The sequence below is a fragment of the Cyprinus carpio genome, chromosome B3 (assembly GCF_018340385.1).
Source record: "Cyprinus carpio isolate SPL01 chromosome B3, ASM1834038v1, whole genome shotgun sequence".
NCBI classification, from domain to species: Eukaryota; Metazoa; Chordata; class Actinopteri; order Cypriniformes; family Cyprinidae; genus Cyprinus; species Cyprinus carpio.
Window position 1 is genome coordinate 7,113,628 of NC_056599.1, and position 24,144 is coordinate 7,137,771.

Here is a 24,144-nt window from a genome sequence, read left to right on the forward strand (position 1 = left end):
CTTCCAAGCCGTGGCCGAATTAGGCGCGAGATGTTCAGTGAGAGTCTCTTCCACTGGTGGCATCGCTGTATAGCCACGGTCCGCCATGTCAGAAATGGTGGCGAAATCCTCAGCCACAGCGTTTGTAATGCTCACCGAGTAAGGCTGTTTCCAGGACCTTGAAACCTTCAGGTGGAGGTCCGGGAAAAAAGGCAAAGGCAGCAAAGGCAAAGGCCTACGGGGCTGTGCAGGTGTATGACTGGTTAGAAAACGGTCGTCCAGGTTAGATGAAGGTTGGGCCTCGGCCTTCTCAACCTCCCAATCCAGCCCCAGCTTATCCACCACGCGGGAAACCACTTCCAACAGCTCGCTGTAGGATGGGGAAGCACGCTTCTCCTGTCCGCTGGGAGGGAGAGAGCTGCATGCATCAGCCATGATGTCCTCAGACTCCGAGGCCGCGGTGGACAAAACGTCGTCGTCATGTGGCCCACAACCGAAGGAGGTAGCATTGTAGGCCTCCGGGGTGGGCTGTAAATCCTCGTTTGCAAAAATGACGGGTTCCACAAAGTTTTTGCTTATTTTCTGCACTCGAGTCGGGGAGAGTGAGCGACGTGGAGAGAACTCCAGCGCAACGCTGTCCTCGTACTCCATGTCGCACATGTCTCACCAAGCCATCTCCTCGTGCGGTGCCTCGGCAACCGCAGAAGCAACGCGGCGAGGGTTTGACGCGGGGGCGAACTTAGAAAACACTTCTACTCTCGAGCGGATCACTTTAAGCCACAGGCTATCACAATGAGGGCAAGAAGAAAGGCCACTAAGCGCTGCCTGTGCATGATGTAGGCCCAGACACACTACGCACCTTTCATGGGTATCCCCCCCCCCACCCCGTGATAAACCTGTCACATGGCTCCTTGCACCTCTGAAAACTCATCGCGTCCGCGAAGAGGAGTTGAACACTGCTCTATGAAGAAGTCGCTGAGAACGCGAGATGATTTACTTAGGGCTTCTTCAGATCGATCGTGACAAACCAACTGTTTGGTTGAATCTGAGACAGAATAGACTTTACCGTCAACATCTTGAATTTGCTCGTCCCGAGTGCAAGATTCAAACGGCATAAATCCAATATCGGTTGTAACCGCCACTGTTTATTTTACAATAAATTAGCGGCTGTAAAAACCTAACTCCATCTGAGAGGGGTGTACTACATCTTTATTTTGCTTCCTGAAAGAAATGAAATCTGAGCGAAATAGCGCGCGGCACGCAGGTATACAGTAGGTGGCCATCCAAAACGGTGGTTCTACCGCTGCGCGTACCGCCGCCGCCGCGTCTGCAAAGTGCATTTGCAGCTTTTGACCGCTGAGTGGCGCTTTGCGCCTTTGCTCAGCAGAGCTGACATCTCCTGCCGCAGCACTGCGATGTCCTTTGGCTTCACGACCGTGTGAAGAATTCCGCGGAAAGGAGGCGGGCCTTTTCGAAACTGAATTGTGTATCCGTGACGAATTGTGCGTAACACCCATTGTGAAATGCGTTAGTGGTTTCAGAGCCTCCGCCTGCTGCAGTGTTTCCATATGCGTTAAAATGTCCGAGCACGGAAGGTTCGCGGTGTTCGTAAGCAAGGGAAGTGCATGCGTCAAAGTCGCTGCGTTTCGTTGTCCATGGCAGGATTTAATCCAACAAGATGAACATCGGGCATTGCCGCTAGCGAGAACGCGGCAGCTGTGTGAGCCGTCATAAACGGGCTGTCTTTGCCAGCCCCTTGGGCCATCCCTCGGACTCTGAAGGCTGGATTGCGCAGAGTGTCTGAGGGGGCGCTTGAAGTGCTAGCTCGATCCAATGCTGCTCGAGGCGTCTTTCTCGGCGAGTCAATGTTAGAGCGTGGGGACTGCAGTGAGAGGGTTGGATGCGCATTAGCGGTCCAACAGCGCTCTCTAGTGGAGGGCACAGTCTCTGACGAACAGCGAGAGTATCAGGAACTGCTGTTAGGGGCCCGAGGATGAGGGGCTTTTGCCGTCGAGCTCAGGTCTAACCTTTTTCGCTATCGCTGGCGAGCCGGTGGAAAAACTCTAGGACCCCAATCCTTACGAGGGGGCACCATAGGTGAAGGCTCTTCTCATGAGGCGACCCGTTGGCGGGGGAGGGATGTTGAGCGTGATCGCGCCACCGGCGCCTGATGCTGTTCAGTTTTTCTGGGTCTGCGAGGAATCAGCTGTTGGAAAGCGGCTGATTGCTGTTTCGCTGCCCTAAACTTCTCCACCACCGAGGTGACCGCCTCTCCAAACAGACCATCCTTTGAAATCGGGGCATCTATGAGAAAAGATTCGTCCTTTTCCTTAATGTCGGTGAGATTAAGCCAAAGGTGGCACTCAACCGTTAACATACCAGCCATAGAACGGCCCACTGCTCAAGCGGTGTGTTTGGTAGCGCGTAGCCCCAAATCTGTTGCTCGCCGCAGCTCTTTCACAGCCTCGGGTGTGATGCCATCTCCCTCGTCAAGTTCTTTTAAGAGTTCCGCTTGGTAGGCTTGAAGAACCACCATCGAGTGGAGCGAGGTGGCCGCCTGAACTGCAGCCAGGTAGGACTTACCGACGAGGTTAGACATGACTCGGTCAGCACCAATAGCCTTGTGGTTAGTGCGCCGACATACAGCGCAACTGCGCTGACGGCGACCCGAGTTCGAATCCCGGCTCATGGTCCTTTGCCGATCCTGCTCCCCTCTCTCTTCACCAAACACTTTCCTGTCTACTCTACACTGTCCTTTCCAAATAAAGGCATAAAAAGCCCATAAATATCTCAAACCAGACCGCTTCCTTTGTCAGGGGCATCTATGAGAAAGGTGCGTCGCACCAGCAATGTCGGTGAGATTCAGGCGAAAGGTAGCACTCAACGTTGCCTGACCGCCGGTGGCCCACTTTCTCCGGCGGTGTATTTTGGTGTGCTTCGTAGCCCCAATCATTGCTCGCGCGGCTCTTTTCCACAGCCTGCGGTGTGATGCATCTCCCTCGTCAAGTTCTTTTTAAGAGTTCCGGCAGTAGGCAGAAGAACCACCGCTCGAGTGGAGGCCGAGGTAGCCGCCTGAACTGCAGCCAGGTAGGACTTACCGTGAGTTAGACATGACTTCGATGCGGCGCAATAGCCTTGTAGTTAGTCGCCGACATGCAAGTACTAACTCGGCTGGCAATGGCGACCGAGGATTGAATCCGGCTCATGGTCCTTTGCCGATCCTGCTCCCCCTCTCCATACTACCCAAACACTTTCCTGTCTCTACCTGTCAGCACACCAAATAAAGGCATAAAAGCCCATAAATAAATCTTTAAAAAAAAAAAAAAAAGGACATTGCACAAACCGCTGAAGGGGAAGAAGGCGAGACTTCCCAGGCGTGGCAGATTAAGTAGCCAGATGTTCAGCGAGTCTCTTCCACTAGTAGCATCGCTGTATAGCCACAGTCCGCCATATCAGAAATGGTGGCGAAATCCTCAGCCACAGCGTTTGTAATATACTCCGCGAGTGGGAGGCTGTTTCCAGGACTAGCCCAGAGCCAACTAGGTGAGTCAGGAGAAAACAAAGGCAAAGGCCTCTGAGGGGGCTCATGCCAGGTGTATGACTGGTTGAAAGCGGTCGTCAGGTTAAGATGAAGGTTGGGCCTCGGCCTTCTCAACCCTCAATCCATTTAGCTTATCCACCGCAGCGGAAACCGCCCAACAGCTGCGGCTGTAGGATGGGGAAGCCGCCTTCTCCTGTCGCTGGGAGGGCTGCATGCATCAGCGCGTGTCCTCAGACTCAGGGAGCGCGGTGGGCAAAGCTGTCGATAGATCATATGGCCCACAGCGAAGGTAGCATTGTAGGAGGCCTCCGGGGTGGGCTGTAAAATCGTTTGCAAAATGGCCAGGGTTCCACAAAGTTTTGCTTAATTTTCTGCACCTCGAGTGGAGAGTGGCGGTCTCGGAAGGAACTCCAGAAGCGCAACACTGTCTCGTACTCCATGTCGCTTTATGTCACGAAGCCATCTCCTCGTCGGTGCCTGCGGCAGCACTTAGAAACAACTGCGGCAAGGTTTGGCCAGTGGCGCTGCCTGTGCATGATGTAGGCCCAGACAACACTCACGCACCTTTCATGCAGGTATCCCCCCCCCACCCGCGATGCCAAACCTGTATCCACATGGCTCCTTGCACCTCTAAAAAACTCATCGTCCGCACAAGAGGAGTTGAACACTGCTCTATGAAGAAGTCGCTGAGAACGCTAGATGATTTTACTTAGGGCGCAGAAGATTCGCTTTCCTGAAAGAAATGAAATTCTGAGCTTTAAATAGCTACGTAGCCACATACAAGGTATACAGTAGGTGGCCATTCAAAAAAGCTGTTCTCCTGCATCGGGCTGCATACCGGGCCACGCCGGCCGCTGATCTGCCAAAGAAGTGCATTTGCAGCTTTGACCGCTGAGTGGCGCTTTAATCACAAGTTACCAAACAAGCACATTTTCGCCGTCAGCTTTGCCTCACCGCTGTGTTACATTTGACGGCTGCATTCGGGGAAAATGAAAGAAAAACACTGTAGTTAAAATATTTAATATTCACAGATGAACGTGCGTTTCTTTGAACGAATTCAAGCAGGATAAATGTCAAGCCTATGAGTCTGTGCTTATATTTTCTCTAAGCTGCACAGTATTACACCATATTTTAGATTTGACACATTTAGTATGTGCAGTATTATTTATATAATATGAATTATGTGTTATATTATTCTAAAAGAAATTGTGGCTTACTTCTTTGGCATCTAAGCATTAAAGTGAAGTAGCCTATTTTAGTGAGCTAGGCTACATGGATTTATATGCAAAATATTCTCTCACCACATTAGGCCTATATTTTGAAGATTTATATTTTAAAATTCCCATGTCCCGGAAACAAGAGATGCATTTTTTTATCCTTTTTCACTTTTATTTATTAGTTACCTGTCCTTTATTTTGACAGATAACTTCTTGGGAAATACGTATCTGTCTGTGCACTGATTAAAGAAATTGTTGCGTGTTTTATAAATTATTTTTCTTTTTTTAGTAAAAAGCGTGAGGCACTGTATAGATTTCGCTCCCATTATTTAGGCCTAATTAAAGACAAAAGAAATGAATAAATTAAACCTGCACGATTTAGCTAAATCATTGAAACTCTAAAAAATGGATGGATTAATAAAACGTCCTCACGATTAAACTTAAGTTCTCTCATTATAATCAACGAAATACACACTTTGTAAAACAGAGCTTCATTAATTGACAACTTCAGTGATTTTAAAGGGAGCCTTCTTTACTTTACTTTCATATAATTTAAGCTAAAGTTAAAAAATAAAATAAATAAATTGCAGCGCATTTAGAAATGCAGGTGTATGTAAAATATCAATTGCAAGATTTCTTGTGGCGCTGAAGTGATGCTGAGTGCACTTAGCATTTATACTTATTTATCTACATATTTTATCTTCATTACAAATCTTGTTTGGTTTATTTTGGATAATTGCATGTAAAACATGATTTGCATAATGCATATGCAAAATGTGATTTGTCGATCATATTCAAATGTTTGTCACGCAAGTGATTAATGTGCATTCGCTTGACAGGAAGCGCCCTCTCGATCACATAGATGTTTTTTCCTGATAATGAAATAAACTGAAAGATTGGTGTGAATTGTCTCACATACACTTGAGATATATATCTACAGAGAAAGCTTGGGAAATGTCTTTTAAATATAAGATCAATTCAAAGCAGAAAGCATTATGTAATCTGTGAAGGTTGCATTTTCTCTTTAGTGGCGTCCATGTGGAGAGAGAGTCAGCACTGTGAATTTCATCTTGCAGCCGACAAGAAAACATTTGTTTATTAATAAATTAATTAAAATGTCTCCTTTTTTCACAATTATTGGGCTACTTCTGCCTGTGCTTTGTGTGGAAACATAATGCATGTAATAGAAATGCGGAATATATTAAGGCTCATTATGGATTATAGATGTAATTTTATTATAAACCTGCGATTAGTTGAATAATGACAAATGAAGCGACTAGTAACTAGAAAAAATCTTACGTAGGGGGCAGACCTATTAAAATACCCCTCTAGACATCTCTGTTAAAGTTTTTAAAGCATTTTATACTCGTTTGCATAAATTCTTCTTTCAGAGCGGTCTGTAATGGAGAGATGCCTTAACACTGATTTTTTCCTCTGAAACACAAAAAAGCGAAATTTAAATAAAATTGATATTTTATGTTTTGAGAATGGCCAACCCTTCTCTGCAGATATTCTTGCTTCTAGTTTTGTGCATTGTAAATACAGCAAATCAAACAAAAACAAACAAACAAACATATATATATATATATATATATATATATATATATAATTTCTCCAAAAACTCAAAATGTTTTTTGTATCCGTCTATAGCGTGTATTTCCCAATTCTAAAATAACCTATAAAACAAAAACATATAGAGATGGTTCAATATATTGGTAATGTTCTAACATTCTGAGAGAATACAGATGCGCTATACAGTAGTCAACATTTGAAGTGGATCAAAACCTTTCTTCAACGTTATTCCTAAAATGCAGCCAGAAAGAAAAACCTGTTCTGCAAGTTTAGAGCCTCATAAGACACTGTACATATGAGAAGAGCAAAGATTCACACCTTTATCGACCCCACAAACTATACAGAACTACCCCCCAACCCCTCAGCTAGACTGGGTCGGTCTATTTTTTGGGCTGGGAAGGCGGTGTATTTGTCATGTTACTGGGTTGAAACATGCCTGCTGCACTCTAGCAGCCCTACTCTTTTTATTCATTATTTTCTCATGGCCCTTATTATTATTTTTCACAGAGACCATAATAATACCAATTCTCAATTGATAATTAATCATTATTTTTGCGAAAATCATTTGTTATTTGTGAGCGTAGGAGTTTGAGGAAGGCTAGAATAATGGCGGAATCCTGTATGGCTGCTCAGCTTCACAGCGGTAATAGCGAGCCCAGCTTCACTGTCGCGGTTTGATTTTTATAAATCAGTTTGGCCGGAATACAACTCATTGATCCTTGGGCCAACGTTTATAGGAGCGGAAAACATTCCAGTCTACCTGAAGGAAGACGTATTTCATTGTAAAGTTCATGCTGTTAAATGAATGGTTAAAAAAAAAAAAAAAAAACAGTGTGGGCTGGTTTGAGGAAAGCGAATACCTTTCATTAAAAAAAAAATGATATGATGAAAAAGTTATGCTAAACATATTATTAATTCATAGAAATAATTTAAGCAATTAAAAACCTTTTTTATACTAGATTCAACTGATTTCAATACTATTAAACTGACTTTAAAATCTTAAGGAGTTTATAAGTTGAAACGGTAAAATGTCACAGTGCATGTTAAATAGTCTAAATCTTAGTCTTATCCGAAGACCTTGATTGCATGTTAGCATAAAACTAAATAAATACTATAAAATTGTTTTTTTTTTTTTTTTTTTTTTTTTTTAAATGAACAATTCCCTGTATAAAACGGGACAGCAACCTTTATATCAAACATTTTGAAATCGTCCACAGCTGATCAACGCGAGAGGCAGGTCTGCTCCAGAGCGCGCGAGGTGAATGTGACGCACAAAGTCATTTTCAGATGCAATGAAAAAAAAAAAAAAAAACCGGGATAAAAACATACACAAACCTTGTAAATAGTTAACAACATAGCCTAGATTAGGCCCAGACTCTGTTCCTAAATATATAATGTATTTTTTTAACCCACCGTAACACATTTTAACTGATTAATCGCCTATTTTCGTTTGCTGCATTTTTTTATTTTTTTTTTTTTTTTTTTTTTGTGAGAGGAAAAAAAAAAAAGTTGCATTTTATTACATTCAGAAATTATAATGGCAGGCCTAATAATGTTTTAGGCGCCAACAGGATGTTTTTTTTTCTTCACGTTACAACAAATCCTTTACATTTAACAAATTTATCAGAACAATACAATAATTATAATTCTAATGGATAAATATAATTGCAGTATATGATGCTTAGTTATATATATAAAAATAAAATAATAATAATAATTTAAAGGAAACATAAGATAATGTTGGGCTCTCTCATTCTGGATGAATCCAAACGTTTCCATATTCGTGATGTTGCCCATTTGAAAATAGGCTTTGTAGGTCACGCATGTTTCAGTATTCGACGGAAAAAAATCATAATGAACAAAAATATGCCAAAGTGGACCGCTGCTCGCGGCGGATGACACGGTGAACGGCTGCACTGTTTCTAATGAATATGTGCGCGAGGCACAGCGCGATCAAACAGCTGAAACAGAAAATACTAAATTTTTGGTCACACAGTAAAGGCATAATTCGAAAATGCAAACTGTTAGCAGTTAGAAAATCAAGAATAATAACAGAGTTAATAAGAATTATTTCTAAATGCTGGACCATTCTCATTTCGCTCTGCATATGGAACCTGAAGGCTTTTTTTTTTCTTTCTTTTTTTTTTTTTAACCAAGAATTTTTTTTTTTTTTGCCTAAGACTATCCCACGTTTTGAAATTAATTCACTGTAAATTTTATAATGGTTTTTAAGGATGTTACAATGTTATATTATAATGTTATTGTTGTTTTACTTCATCTTTCATCTCCATTAATAAACCAACATTTTACAACTAGAAAAAAAGTTTGTTGAGACAAACTTTAAGTTGGCTTGAGAAAGCCTGACCGGAAAGTTTGAAGAAGAAGCTTTAAAGAAGTTGGTGAAGTTTAAAGTAGTTCGAAGTTTAAAGTAGTTTAAAGTTAGATTGATAGATTAGTTGAAAGAAAGAAAGATATATATTAGTTAGAAAGAATGATAGATAGATTAGTCTGAAAGAAAGAATGATAGATAGATTAGTTTGAAAAAAGAATGATAGATAGATAGATTAGTTAGAAAGAAAGAAAGATATATTAGTTAGAAAGAATGATAGATAGATTAGTTAGAAAAAAATAAGAAAAAAAAGATTCATTAGAAAGAAAGAAAGAAAAAAGAAAGATAAGTAAGAAAGAAAGAAAAAAGAAAGATTAGTAAGAAAGAGAGAAAGAAGATAGAAAGAAAGAAAGAAAAACAAAGAAAGAAAAATGAAAGATTAGTTAGAAAGAAAGAAAAAAGAAAGATTCATTAGAAAGAAAGAAAGAAAGAAAGAAAGAAAAGAAGATTTTCATGCATGTTCTAAGGGTTGCATGCATGTTCTTAGCATGATTAGCAAGTGACTAGCATGTCGCTAGCATGTTTCTAGCATGATTAACATGTCGCTAGCATGTTTCTAGCATGATTAGCATGTTGCTAGCATGATTAGCATGTTTCTAGCATGATTAGCATGCTGCTAGCATGTTGCTAGCATGTTTCTAGTATGATTAGCATGTTGCTAGCATGTTTCTAGCATGATTAGCATGCTTACTAGCATGTCAAGCTAGCATGTTTCTAGCATGATTAGCATGTTGCCAACATGTTTCTAGCATGATTAGCATGCTGCATTTAAGATGTTGCTAAGATGTCGCTAAAGATGTTTCTAAAGCATGATTAGCAAGTGACTAGCATGTTGCTAGCATGTTTCTAGCACGATTAACATGTCACTAGCATGTTTCTAGCATGACTAACATGCGACTAGCATGTTGCTAGCATGTTTCTAGCATGATTAGCATGTTGCTAGCATGTTTCTAGCATGTCACTAGCATGTTTCTATCATGATTAGCATGCTGCTAGAAAGTTGCTAGCATGTTTCTAGCATGATTAGCATGTTTCCTAGCATGTCACTAGCATGTTTCTAGCATGCCATTCAACATCGCTTACTCATGTTGCTAGCATGTTTCTAGCATGATTAGCATGTTGCCTAGCATGTTTCTAGCATGACTAGCATGCTGACTAGCATATGGATTAACATGTTTCTAGCATTATTATTAGCATTAGACTAGCATGTTTTCTAACATTGTGGCATGTTTGCTAGGATAGATAGATGAATGGAGTAGATAGATAGATGGATAGATGATAGATGATGAGTAGATAGATAAGATAAACAGTCAGATAGATGGGTAAGATAGATAAACAGTCAGATAGATGAATAGATGAATAGATAGATCGATTAGAAAGTATTAGATGAGTAAATATAGATAGATGGGTAAAGATAGAAACAGTCAGATAGATAGATAGATGAATGAATGAGATAGATAGATAGATAGATGGAGCCGATAGAAAGGAGAAGCAAGAACATGCTGCTAGCATGTTTCTAGCATGATTATACGTTGCCAGCATGTTTCTAGCATGACTAGCATGCGACTCAGCATGTCGCTAACATGTTTCTCAAAAGATTATTGCGATTCATCTAGCATGTTTCTAACATTATTAGCATGTTGCTAGGATAGATAGATAGATAGATAGATGATAGATAGATAGATAGATAAACAGTCAGATAGATAGATAGATAGATAGATAAACAGTCAGATAGATAGATAGATAGATAGATAGATAGATCGATAAGAAATATTAGATGAGTAAATAGATAGATAGGTAGATAGAAACAATCAGATAGATAGATAGATAGATAGATAGACCGATAGAAAGGAAGAAAGAAAGCAAGAAAATGTTTGAAGATAGATATGTATAGATAGATAGATAGATAGAAATAGATAAGATAGAAAGTGAAAGTGATACGTAGATTGACATATACAGCCAAGTATGATTGACCCATACTCAGAACTGGTGCCTGCATTTAACCCATCCAAAGTGCACAGTACACACAGCAGTGAACACACATACACCGCGGGAACACACTCCACCGGAGTGGGCAGCCATTTATGCTGGGCGGGCATGCCCGGAGCAGTTGGGGTGTTCAAAAAGCCTTGCTCAGTAAGCACCTCAGTCGTGGTGTTGCCAGCCCGAGACTCGAACCCACAACCTTAGGGTTAGGAGTCAACCTCTCTAACCACTAGGCCACGACTTCCCCACAGATAGACAGATAGACAGAAAAAGTTTGAAGATAGATAGAAAAAGTTTGAAGATAGATACTGTAGATAGATGATAGATAGATAGATAGATAGATAGATAGATAGATAGATAGATAGATATAGATAGATAGATAGATAGATAGATAGATAGATAGACATAGAATGGTAGTTTAATTGAGTTTAGGGCTTCAGGGAGTTTAGATTTGAATTTTTGGCTTGTGCAACTAATGGGCAATCCGTAGTCTTGGCTCAATTTGAGCACTCTACAAATCTAAGTCTATGGGGTTTTTATGATTTTTAATATTAATTTTTTAAGAAAACTGAAAGTCAAATCAGTCTGAAAAGATATAGAACACCAAGTCAGAACAGTCTGAAAGTCTGACCCGAGTTTGGAGTTTGTAGAGTTAAAGCTCTAGGAGTTAGAGTTGCAAAATTTTGGGTCAGAAGAAGAAGAAGAAGAAGAAGAAGAAGTTTAAATAGGATTTCTGGCTTTCTGGCTTTCTCGAGCCAACTTAATAATAAGTTTAAATAGGATTTCAGTAAGTTGGCTTTCTCAAGCCAACTTAATTACATTCAGTTCGCAATCCGTCCCTTTGCGCCATCTGGCGGTAGTTTCGCAAATGATTTTAACACGCGACTGACTTGCAGTTAACGCCGCGGCCCTGCGAGAGGTGTTCCCATACGGTGACGTCACCGCAGCACTGAATTGACCTATAAAAGGGAACATCGATTCTACGTTGATTTTATATTAGTGTGCGATCTGGGATACAATAGGACAAAACAAATGCAGTGCAGCACGAAGCGTTTACAATGTGCGCAACCGCTGTGCAGAATGATGCGCTAGAAGCAACACGGCGTCACAGCCAACACCATGTTGCTTCTAGCACGTCATTCTGCACACCGGATGCGCACATTGTTAGCGATTCGTGTTAAAAAGTGCAAAGCACAAAGAGAAGAGAGATTGATGCAAAGTTTATTATACTGTATATGTGCAACAGTTATTGAGCCTTTCTTTTAACAGTTTTAAATTTCAGTTACTGTGCACGTTAAAAAACATTTACAGTCTTCTCTACGCCCGTGTTTTATTCTCACAGACACCCGGTAGCAAGTAACAAAACAACATTAAACTCCGGCAAGAAGTTAAAGTCCTTTTTGCAAATTCATATTCACTTGTATTTACAAATCAAGTATAATAATGGGAACACAGAACGATCTTGGAGAGAGCTTTACTGAGCTGACTGTCATAACCAAACGTGACCAGGGTTTAAAGGCTGAACGAATGACAGCCACAGCGGAGAAAAGAGTTTGTGTTAACTTTAATGTAAGGACTTAAATATTCATATGTAGCTTACATAAAGCCAGCGGTTCTCACCCGGTCGCGCCCCCCAGCTCTGCATATTTTGCGTCTTTTCTTTGTTAACACACCTGATTCAGATAATCAGCTTGTTAGAAGTGAGCTCCGTGCATGAACTGTGTTCCCATTGACATGCTCCCTACTCCCTGAGCAGGGGAAATCTGTGGAAGTTTACCTCACTTCGGAACATTCATTCACGGATTTGTGCTGCGCAACGTCTTCACACACAGACACATTCCTACTCTTTACCGTGTAACTTATATTTAGGCATTGTGATCACTTGATTATCCAGTCGTGCATACAAATATCATAATTTAGTTATACATTCAAAATCTGATCTGTTGTTGAGCTAAAAACTTGTCACTCATGAATCAACATGTCTGTCACATTACGAACACACAGCCATCATAAAAGCTGCGAGGCAATTCAGTCAAAAGTACACAGGCAGTGCTCTGATATAAAGCACTGAAGTTACATGATGAGATTTTACCAAAACTATTTGCTCTGGAAGAAATAATAGATCAATGAGAACAAAGACTGCTCATTAGATTTAGCCAAAACTAATGCTATCTCATGTTTAACCACTATAGAGACATCAGAGCCAACAATAAATTCACAGAGATCTGGGCAAGGTGAGGGGCTCTTGGCGGGTTCATAAGCGCTGAAAAGCCACTGATGCCCTGGAGCTGTTATCTTTGTTATCTTTATTAGCAGACCGCATAATTAAAAAAAAAAAAAAAAGTCTGTTTCTGATTTATGAATATGTTAGCTACCATAAGCTATAAACTTTAGATTACATGAAATTGCGGTCAAAGGTCTATCATAAATGCGAATTTGATAATGTGGTGCATACAGGAAATGCTAGTCCCCATCGTGTTCATGCTACTCGTTTGATGCTTTGAAACTTAAAAGTCTGAAAGAGCAGAGATTACACAAAGCTGTTTCTTTGCAAACATGAATATCATCATAAGACTGTGATTTATTGAAACTGAACAGAGAGACAGAGACACACAGCCAACTGATACCATGCCACTTCCAAATATTTATTTATTATTATTGTATATTTTTTTGAGACTGTTTTATGATTGTCAAAAACTGATGTGTCATTGAATAAAATATTACATGAATTGCCCATGTCAAATCTATATAACAGAAATTTTAGAGTGCATTATAGCACAGCAGGTGTACGCTTCTGAAGCATATTTACCAGCACTGTGTTGTCAAATAAACCAGCAATTGTCTTTTTTAAGTATTTCTCAGAGTATATAAACAAGCACAGACTCATTTCAAGCACTGAGGCAGAAGGTTTTTAAGATCACGAGCAACATAAATTTAGTAAAATGTGTCCAAACCTTTCACAGATACTGTAAGTTTGCAGACATTTAAACTAGACGTTATAATTGATGTGACTTGTTTTCAGAATCAGCTTAAAGAGAGAAAAACATTGCACTTACCATCTGATATTACTAGAATTACAGCCACAAAAATTAACATAAGCAACTTCATGTTCAGTTTAAGTTCTGATCATTTCCCTGCATAGTCAAAGTGAAAATCTGTAAGTGATCTGGTGCGCAAAGACAATACAGTACAGGTTAATATTTAAACCTGTTTTATTTTCTTCCTTATGACTGATAAAGAGATCTGTAGAACAATAATACAGTGTGCATAACATACACCTGCCCATACCATAACCCCACCGCCACCATGGTCCACTCAATCCACAACGCTGACATCAGCAAACCGCTCACCCACATAACGCCATACACGCTGTCTGCCATCTGCCCTGTACAGTGAAAACTGGGATTCATCCATGAAGAGAACCCCCCCTCCAAAGTGCCAGACGCCATCGAATGTGAGCATTTGCCCACTCAAGTCGGTTACTACGACGAACTGCAGTCAGGTCATGACCCCAATGAGGTCGACGAGCATGCAGATGAGCTTCCCTGAGACGCTTTCTGACAGTTTGTGCAGAAATTCTTTGGTTATGCAAACCCAAACTTTGCAGCAGCTGTCCAGGTGGCTGGTCTCAGACAATCTTGGAGTAGAAGGTGCTGGATGTGGAGGTCCTGGGCTGCTATGGTTGGACATGGTCTGCGGTTGTGAGGCCAGTTGGATGTACTGCCAAATTCTCTGAAACGCCTTTGGAGATGGCTTATGGCAGAGAAATTAACATTCAATTCATGGGCAACAGCTCTGGTGGACATTCCTGCAGTCAGCATGCCATTTGCATGCTCCCTCAAAACTTGCGACATCTGTGGCATTGTGCTGTGTGATAAAACTGCATATTTTAGAGTGGCCTTTGATTGGGGCCGGCCTAAGGCACACCTGTGCAATAATCATGCCATCTAATCAGCATCTTGATATGCCACACCTGTCAGGGAAACACACGGATTCAATTTGCAGGTTCAACTCAAATTTATTTAAATCTCAAACACCACTCGGCTTGGGCAAAGATTAGAGGAAGGATAAGGAGAACAGTCAACACGAGCCTACAGCCCCTCCACTAGGCAGAGTAGATAATGAAGACCAGCGCACACAGTCCCAGCATCAGTACCAACACAGCGTCAGAGTAGAGAGAACAGCTCACAGAGTCCAAGCATCAGTACTGACGCAACGTCAGAGCAGAGAGTTCCTTGTAGAGCATGCCAGGTATTCTGGTAATATCAGGGCATGAACTAAGGAACAGAAGTCTGGTGAAACAAGAGGCTGAGAGCAAGCAGAAGAGAAGATAAACTTAAAAGACAAAACTGCATTTGGAGCCTAAGAAAACACGGCAGGACAAGACTAGCCGTAGGTCACACAGTGTAGCATGTTAACACCACAACAGTCAGACACAAGACTACAACACGAGGGGAACTTAAAAAAGAGGAGAGAATTAAAGGAATTAACAAGTCACAGGTGTGACGGCAGCTGAAGTAGTAATTAAGAAAACGATGGGGAGGGAACCACGAAGACAACGAGCACATGGTGAACTGTCAAAACACAACAACAACAACCTGCTGATCAGACCAAAGTCATGACAGTACCTGTGAGGTGGAGGGATTATCTCGGCAAAGGAGAAGTGCTCACTAACACAGATTTAGACAGATTTGTGAAAAATATTTGAGAGAAATAGGCCTTTTGTGTACATAGAAAAAGTCTTAGATCTTTGAGTTCAGCTTATGAAAAATGAATTAATAATAAATTTAAAAAATAAAAAATAATAATACATTTAGAAAATTAAATGACAGTTATAAATGAATGAAAATGTGTTTTTACTTTTACAACACCAAAATCTAATTGTCCCCTTTAAATTTGATACATTCAAAATTTGTCTTAGTTAGGTCAAAAATTGATGAATTAATAAAAGTATGAAATTTATCTCATTACACAAATGAACAAGGTAAGCTTTAAAGGTTTTTTTTTATTAACAATTAGACTAATTTAATCAATGCATGCGTTTTGCATGCTGTTATGATGACGAAATCAGCTCTGTATATTAGACATATTACATACTAGATTTAAGTTGTGCCATTTTAGCCTAGACATCCTTTACAAAAATAAGAAAATGTGTATTAGTAAAACGAAGGACAATATTATTTTATTTAGATCCCCGAAATTGCCCTAAATTGCTTCCACGTACTTTCGGGTTTCCCGTACAGGGATGGGGAATCACAAGGTGACATATTCAGATGCGGGCGTGGCTTCAGCGAGCCCTACTTGTTTTGCATCTGTTCTCCAGTCTTCAGAGGATACATCTCTTGCGTTTCTCCTGTGCTCTGGATCTTCTGTGATCATTTTTTTTTTTTTTTTTTTTTTGGTGATCAACTTTTTATTTTTATTTTTGATTCAGCAAAACAACATCCACTCAAACAAAGTTTCATTTTAAACCTCTTGTAAGGAGTTATGTATGCTCTATGAATGACTTTGAAATGGATAAGACGATGAGCCAAGTTTTTAGAAGTTAAGATTAGATTAGACCACACCCTCTCCCAGTCGACCGATAAGTCAAAATCTGTTAATTCATGATTCCATATATGCTTAGTAGAAAGAGGCTTTGCAGTGTTATCATTAAGTTTACTATATATTAAAGAAACAGATGGCCGACCAGAGGATGATGTGATCCAATCCCGCATAGGATGGGAGGAAATGGGGGATGTCCAGGGAACTCCATAGGCCTTGAGAGCAGAATGTAACTGAAAAAAGACAAAATTATGATGATGCTGGTAAACAAAATTAAGTTCTTAGTTCTTGAAATGAGCAGAGTCCTTGGTTATCATATACAGTAAGTCTCCGCTTGTGTTTATGCCCAATGTAGACCAAGAGGGCTGGAAAAATGACCTATTTCCACATACAAATTTAAAGTTGTGCCATAAGGGTGTGGTGTTAAAAAATTTAAAAGGTCATCCCATCAGGCGATCCACCCTTTTCCAGATCCTAATAGAACTGGCCACAACTGGGCCAATTTTATATTTATCATTTTTATTTCCAGTGCCAGCAAATAAAATATATTGGAGCCTATGTGGTTTAACCTTGTCAGCTTCGATTACTCTCCATGAAGCTTTAGATTGAGGATCAACACAAATATGAGCCTTAAGTGGAAAGGACAAATAATATAACTCAAAATTTGGTACAGCCAATCCTCCTGAAAGTATAGGACACTGCAAAGTGGAAAGTTTTATTCTGGGTTGTTTACCATTCCAGATAAAATGGGAAAGTATGGAATTGATCTCCTTAAAGTAACCTGGAGGAGGGGAAAGCAGCAGCATAGAAAAAAGAAAATTAAGCCATGGTAACAAATTCATTTTGACGGTGGAGATTTTGCCTTGAAGAGAGACTTTGAGATTGTTCCATCTTTGAGTATCAATGAAAGAATATTTAATAGGAATGAATGAGGGGATAGGAGAGTTGACCTTAACATTGTTAATCGGCATTAAAGCAGATTTGGACCAATTTATCTTGTACCCCGATAAACTACTGAAGTGGTCAGATTCATTAATTCTACCTGTTATTGACATATCAAAATGATCTAAATATAAGATATTGTTATTGGCGTACAACAAAATAATATGATTTTGGTCATGAATCTTAATCGGTGGAATGTCAGATTTCCTAATGGCTTGTGCTAGTGGTTCAAGGGATAAACAAAACAATAAAGGGGAAAGTGGATATCCCTGCATCATTCCACACTGTAAAGGGAACGGGGGGAGATAATATAACCAGTTAAGATTGATGCCTCAGGTGAGTGGTAGAGTGTCTTAATCATAGAAATTTAATCTTCACTGAAACCAAAACATTGCAGAACTGCCCACATATAGTTGCACTCTAGCCTGTCAAAGGCTCTTTCTGCGTCAAGTGAAAAAAGAGGCACAAGGATTCGGAAGAGAGTCTGCAAAATCAAGTACATGAAACATATTATTGGATGCGTGACGCCCCTTAATAAAACCAGATTGGTTAAGCTATGAATTACTTTCTCCATGCGAGGCATAAACTTTTAGATCGCATGAGCGGTACTGGTCTGTAGTTAGAGCAATCTAACGGATCTTTACCCTTTTTAAGAAGCAATGATATCAAAGATGTTTTTTGGTCTCTATGAAAGCTATGTAGTCATCGTGAATGGCTGTTTCATGAGAACACAGTTCAGGCATCTGAGATCAAAGATGGGCCGCAGACCCCCATCCTTTTTGGGAACGAGGAAGTAATGGCTGTAGAAGCCTGGTTCGCTCTGAGCTGGAGAAACCATTTATACAGCTTCTTTTGCCAGCGGATTCCTCAACTTGGAGCGCAGGACATGTGCGTTTTTGCTCTGAACTGAGGTGGGGACCACTCCACTGAAGCCTTAGCGGTTTTTGCGGATAATTAATTTAATATGAGGATGGGACATTGGTGTAGTATCATTTGAAATGGGCATAGTCAATTTTGAAGGATGAAGTTTTTGTGATGAAGTTTATCGTGTGTGTTTACTTTGAGTGACTGGCCGCTGCACAGGGACAAAGCACTCATACGTGGATGAGGAATTTTGCTATCTTTTTGAAAATGTTTGTGTTTTATTTTGCCCGCTATAACAGCGGATGGTTGCTCAGGTGCTTGAACGGGCCCTGAGATCACAACAAACACATCGTCTACTGCACCTGTAACCAAACAGGGTGAATGGAGACATAAGAGGGGAAGCTTGGAGGGTGGTCCGGCTGTAGCGAGATTTAGTCCCCTCCTCTTACTGTCTCGCAATTCAGGACAACGCTTGTGGTGCCAGGTCAAATGCTAGTTTGGGTCAGGGTCCCTGGGGCTTCAGAAATGGGTAGTGTTTGACCGAGGCGAGCGCCTGTCGGGCTCATGCTGCTTACTGGCTGTTTCGGCAAAGAAAGAGAAAACTTCCTGCTCTGCCGAACAAAAGGGAGACTTCTGGGGCCTACCTAAAGCAGCAGCTGCAGAACTGGAGAGCATTTTGGCAGGAAGTGTTAATGCACAGCCTGGGACCACTCTTATGTGTGCCTGGGCTTACTCAGCAAAGCCCTCGACTGCTGGTCCAAACAGGCCGGTGGGGGAGGCCGGGGCGTCAAAGAAGGGGACCTTATCTGTGTCCTTGATCTCCATCAGAGTTACCCACAAGTGGTGCTAGAGCACCACCAGGCTGGCCATGGATCTCCCAATGCGCCCTGAGTCAGAGCCCGCAGTGGCATCTGACAGCCAGGTTCGTTGTTCCAGCGAGGGCTGAAGTCATCCTACATGGCTTAGACAGATGGGCAGCCTTTTTCCCCCTAGCCAATCACAGTGGGTGGGCAGAGATGCACAGCCACTGATTGATCCGCATCGAGTGCTTCTTGTGCCCCTTTTCTTCAGGTGTGGTCAATCGGGCGGAGGGCAGATGAAATGTAAATGCCGGAGACGTGCTGAGTGGGGAGGCGCCTGCAGTCTGGTGAGCCTGGCTGCGGGACCCTCTGGGAAAGGCGGGAGAGATTCACTTGATCGGGCCTCGGGAGCAAGCCCTGGCTGGAACCACTCATCCAGGCGGTTGCGGGAGGGTTCCTCTATGGAAGATCCACCACCTCAATCCCAGAAGCATAGCAGCTTTCGAGGGGGCATAATAATGGTGTGTGGCGTGACATACAATGAGAGTATGGTGACCTTATACTCAGAATTCCAGGCTCTGCATTTAACGTCATCCAAAGTGCACACACACACAGCAGTGAACACACACACACACACACACACAAACACACCATGAACACACACCCGGAGCAGTGAGCAGCCATGCATTTGTATCCCATCGGGCTACCACCAGGGGAGCAGTTGGGGGTTGGGTGCCTTGCTCAAGGGCACCTCAGTCGTGGTATTGCCAGCCGGAGACTTGAACCCCCAACCTTAGGGTTAGGAGTCAAACTCTCTAACCCTTAGGCCATGACTTCCCCCCATTTGGCATCCATCCTGGGCTTGGTGTCGCTGAGCTCAGATGACAGAAAGGGGATGGGGTTGGTAGCCGAGCCCGACAGCTCCTCTGCATCCGAGGCTGCTAATGACATACTATCATCGAGCAGCTCGTCGTCACTCCCACTGAACGATACCAGGTTGCTCGTTCCGGCAAAGGGACGCTGGTCAGGCTGGGTGAAAAGCACAGGGGAATCCTCTCTGTGCGGGAGAGAGCGAGGCCCGTAGGAACTGAGCCAATGTGCTCGCATCCAAACACTGAAGTCCTCTCTCCCGCTGTTTTTTCCTCACAGGCTCCTGGGAAGAAGAAAATGGGATTGCGCAAGGGGTGGAGTCGCTTTCTGAAAAAAAACGCAGAGTGGCGAGAGACATGTTCTTGCAATGAGACCAGTCCATCTCCATGAGGGCGGATTTCACATGGGATTTCCCCAAGCAGGAAACACACTCACTGTGGTCACCATCAGTGTGCAGGTGAGACCTGCACGTGCTGCAGTAATGGCGTGGAATTTGCAACGATGCCATTTTTCCTCAGGAAATAAGCTCTTTAAGTGCTTGCTGGATGGCGGCAGGGGAAACTGGATAATATTCCTGCCATTATGGCAGGCTCCGTGGCCATAGGCTCGAGCAGCACCACTGCCGAGCCATTGGTTCATTTTTTTCATTTAGTTACACTGCGTTATTAAAAAAAGGCTTCAGTTCAGGAGAATTTTTTTTTTTTACCATAGCATCCTACTGGGGATCTAGAAAAGTAGCATGCAAAGGCCTAATAGTGGAGACCATCTAAAAATATAGTAAAAAGTATTGTGATGATGCAGGTCACTGAATCTCAAATCAATGCAGCTTAATAAATGACACTAACCTGACAAGACATCAAATACCAGTGACTTCAGCCGTGAAATCAGAGCAGACAGAGAAAGTGCTACGTTAAAGTGGAGCTTAAGAATCCCACTAGTCTCTAATGAAATTTAAAGCGTGGCTATTCTGTTTTTTTCCCTAGGCTTAATTGAAAGCTGCTATGGGAGTTGCAGCCCAGCGTGTTGAAATTGTGTCCCATCTCCAAAATATGCTTCAGCAGACTGGCTTGGCCCCAGGGTGTTGTGATTTGCTGAACCACCTATAGTGCTTGTGCAGAAACGTAACGGCCCTCACCGCAGTGGCGTGTGCTCCAGTTGAATTGACCACAAGGTGGGATTCCCGATCCCCGGACGCCGTCGCTGCTCCAAAATTCATATATCGACAGTGCATTGCTTCATAAGGCTATCAAGGCTTCGGCGGAAATAAATTCACTTAAAAAATTTCAGAATTCCGTAAATGTTGGGACTTTTTTAAAATTTGAGCCAAGAAAGTAGAAAACTAAAAAGAAATTTCCGAGATCACATGAGCCAATATTTTATTCACAATAGAACATGCATAGCATAACAAATGTTTAAAATGAGAAATTTTAAAATTTTATGCAGAAAAGGTAAGCTCTACTAAAATTTGATGGCCCTCATACAGGTCTCAAAAAATAGTTGTGGACGGGGACATGCTTATATGGTGGCATCTCTCTTCTTTCAAAAAAAAAAAAAAAAACAAAACAGTTTGAAGACTTTTGGGCATTGAGGTTATGAGTTTCTGAAGTTTTGGTGTTGGAATTTGGTCCCATTCTTGCCTGATATTGGTTTCCAGCTGCTGAAGAGTTTGTGGTCGTCTTTGATGTATTTTTTGTTAAATAATGCACCAAATGCTCTCTATTGGTGAAAGATCTGGACTGCAGGCAGGCCAATTCAGCACCCGGACTCTTCTACTACAAAGCCATGCTGTTGTAATAGCTGTAGTATGTGGTTTTGCATTGTCCTGCTGGTATACACTTCCCTGAAATAGACGTTGTCTGAAGGAAGCATATGTTGCTCTAAAACCTTTATATACCTTTCGGCATTCATAATGCCTTCCAAAACATGCAAGCTGCCCAAACCGTATGCACTTATGCACCCCCATTTCATCAGAGATGCCGGGTTTCTTTCAGCTTGTACCGCTGATAACACGCTGGAAGGTCTCCCTCCTCTTTAGCCCGGAGGACATGGGTTTACCGACAGTGTTTTCTGGAAGTATTCCTGGGCCCATTTGGTAATGTCAATGAAAGAATCATGCCGACCCGTTAATTTTAGCTGTTTCCTGCTACCCGTGTTGCTGTTTCAGGATCGTAAGCTCCGTGTAGCTTTGTTTTTCTGGTAAAAGGAAGCCATAAGAAGGAAAAAATGTTGTTACTTGAACTAAATGATAAAATATTCCAAAATAATAATTTTTGGCTATTTGGCAGATTTGTATTTCTCATTTGCAATATTTCACATTTTAATTTGAGCAACTTGATAAGCTAAAAACTGAAATAAAAATGAATAAAAACAACAGATCATCTAGACAAAAATATGAAAATTAAAACTTAGTAGTATCTCAATGACACAAAAATTTAAAGATGCAAATATGTCAGACTAGAAAAACTCTAACAAGGGTGTGTGTGAAAGATCTTCTTCCTTTACATTTATCAGTCCTGCTGGAGTTACACAAGCATTTGTTTTCCTCAGTGTGAGAAACTGATGAAATATTGGTTAAGATGTTACACAAACCTACTACTAATCCTAACATTTTATTTTTCATAAAGCAACAGAGTGGGACATTTAGAAACAGTAATGGCCCGAGATCTGCGCCTTCTATACCTGCAGTAGCAGAGGACACAATATAGCGGCTGAAGAAGGGAGGAAGCTGTGGCATGCAGCCTTAAAACAAAAGCGCAGAAACAAAGGGAAGCCTTTACATGGAGTGCAGCTGCTTATTCCAGTGCTCTCCTTCCTGAATCACTGCGGCACACAGGGCGTAGCAAATACCGCCTGGTCTGTCCACCCACACCAGCCTCTGTAAGATTATAACACAAAATAAAACGCTGTGTTTGGGTAAAGTATTTCGCAGTAAAAACGACACATGACGAGTGCAGGAAGGAATTAAGAAAAAAAAAGCGAGGGGGTGGATATGAAAGACCCCAATTCTCTTCAGTGCTATAATAGTGAAATGAACACACATAAATGTGTTAAGATTATCTCTTGCATCTTGTATGGACTGCATGTATTTAATCTGAAGCTTATTATGGGGCGAGTCATTGCTATACAAAGCAGCGCCTGGCTTTTCTCTGAACACTGGCCCAGTGTTTGGCCAATAGGCCTGGCCCGCCTCTCATTGGGCATTCATAGCATGCAGCATTTGCACAATGTATCTCTCAAGAGACTGCTGAATAGGGGGCCTTAATACTCATGTAAACAACTGCAAACCAATTGCCAATGAATCAGCACACACATAATGAGGAGGTGCACAAAAGGCCCATAAATGCATTTTTGCACCAAAGCCTGCTTTAAACTCTGATTCTTCAGCTATGGTCTCGGCCAAGCACAAAATCATAATTACGGCTAGAAAGAGGCGCGGTTGTTTTATTTTGCTTTATTATATTTTGGCCGAGGAGTTTTGGGTCGAAGCAGGGTCTTTTAATGTACCCATCGGCTCAGTGACAGAATGACAGCAGTAAGTGGCCGGAGACGAGAGAAGCTGAGAAAAAGATGAGAAGGGCAGAGGTGCTTACATATAGTGTTCTACTGGTGCTTTCAGTGCAGGGAGTACTTGTAGAGAGGCAATAAAGCGCAAGAAGTGACTGGCAGAAAGAAGGAATTCTTCAACACAGCACAAAAAAAAAAAAAAAAAAAAAAAGTGCCTAAAATTTTTTTTACCTGAAAGCAAAGCAAATGCACCAATGCTAACCTTCATCTTTGCTGGGCTTTAAAACAGCCTCGAACCCTCCACAAGCGATGCAGAGTCTCCGTCAGGGTTCTCTCAGGGCTTCTTAGGTTCTGGGTTGATCAAAAGCATCTCGCTAGAGACAGCTTATGTTTGCTAATGAGGCCATTCATTGGGCAGACTGTGGCGTCCATCAGAGAGCTCTATCAGAGTCACGATCATTATACCCTTCCTCTGCAAATGTGTGACTAGCTGAGAGAGAGGCTGAGGGGGCCGGGGCAAAGAGTGGGCATAGGGCTGGGCAGAAGAGAGAAAGTAGAAAAAGAGGGAAAAGGGCGCCCAGAGACAGGGAGGAGACTTTTAGGTCCTTGTGTCAAGCGTGATGCTTGAAAAAGCATGTGAAATCAGAGCGGTGCTTCTCGAGGTTTGCCATCCATTACCTGCCCTAATGGATTAGGTAGGAGAAGCGATGCTGGGAGGGCTGCGTGTCTTAGCTGATTGTGTGAACTTGTGTTGATGTGAAAACCTAAACATTGCACCCTCAAGATCCTTTTTCATCATTCAAAGTCTGATTTACGAAGCAATCAAATAATGCCCGGTAGAGAATGCTCTGAATGAAAATACAGCTTGACTGATGCCTCCCACATGAACTTGTGTTAATAGTGCTAACAGTGTTTCCAGGACAAACACTTACTGGT

General features: G+C 41.8%; 1 protein-coding gene across 1 annotated transcript in view; it reads right to left on the reverse strand.

The window, feature by feature from the left end:
* The window catches only part of LOC109078539 (butyrophilin subfamily 2 member A1-like), a 34,635-nt gene extending 20,793 nt beyond the window's left edge, over window positions 1–13,842 (reverse strand). Inside the window, exon 1 of the mRNA XM_042719503.1 lies at window positions 13,741–13,842. Coding sequence (XP_042575437.1) covers window positions 13,741–13,792 — 52 coding nt within the window. The 5' untranslated portion in view covers window positions 13,793–13,842. The remainder of the gene's footprint in view (window positions 1–13,740) is intronic.
* Between the last annotated feature and the right edge of the window lie 10,302 nt (window positions 13,843–24,144).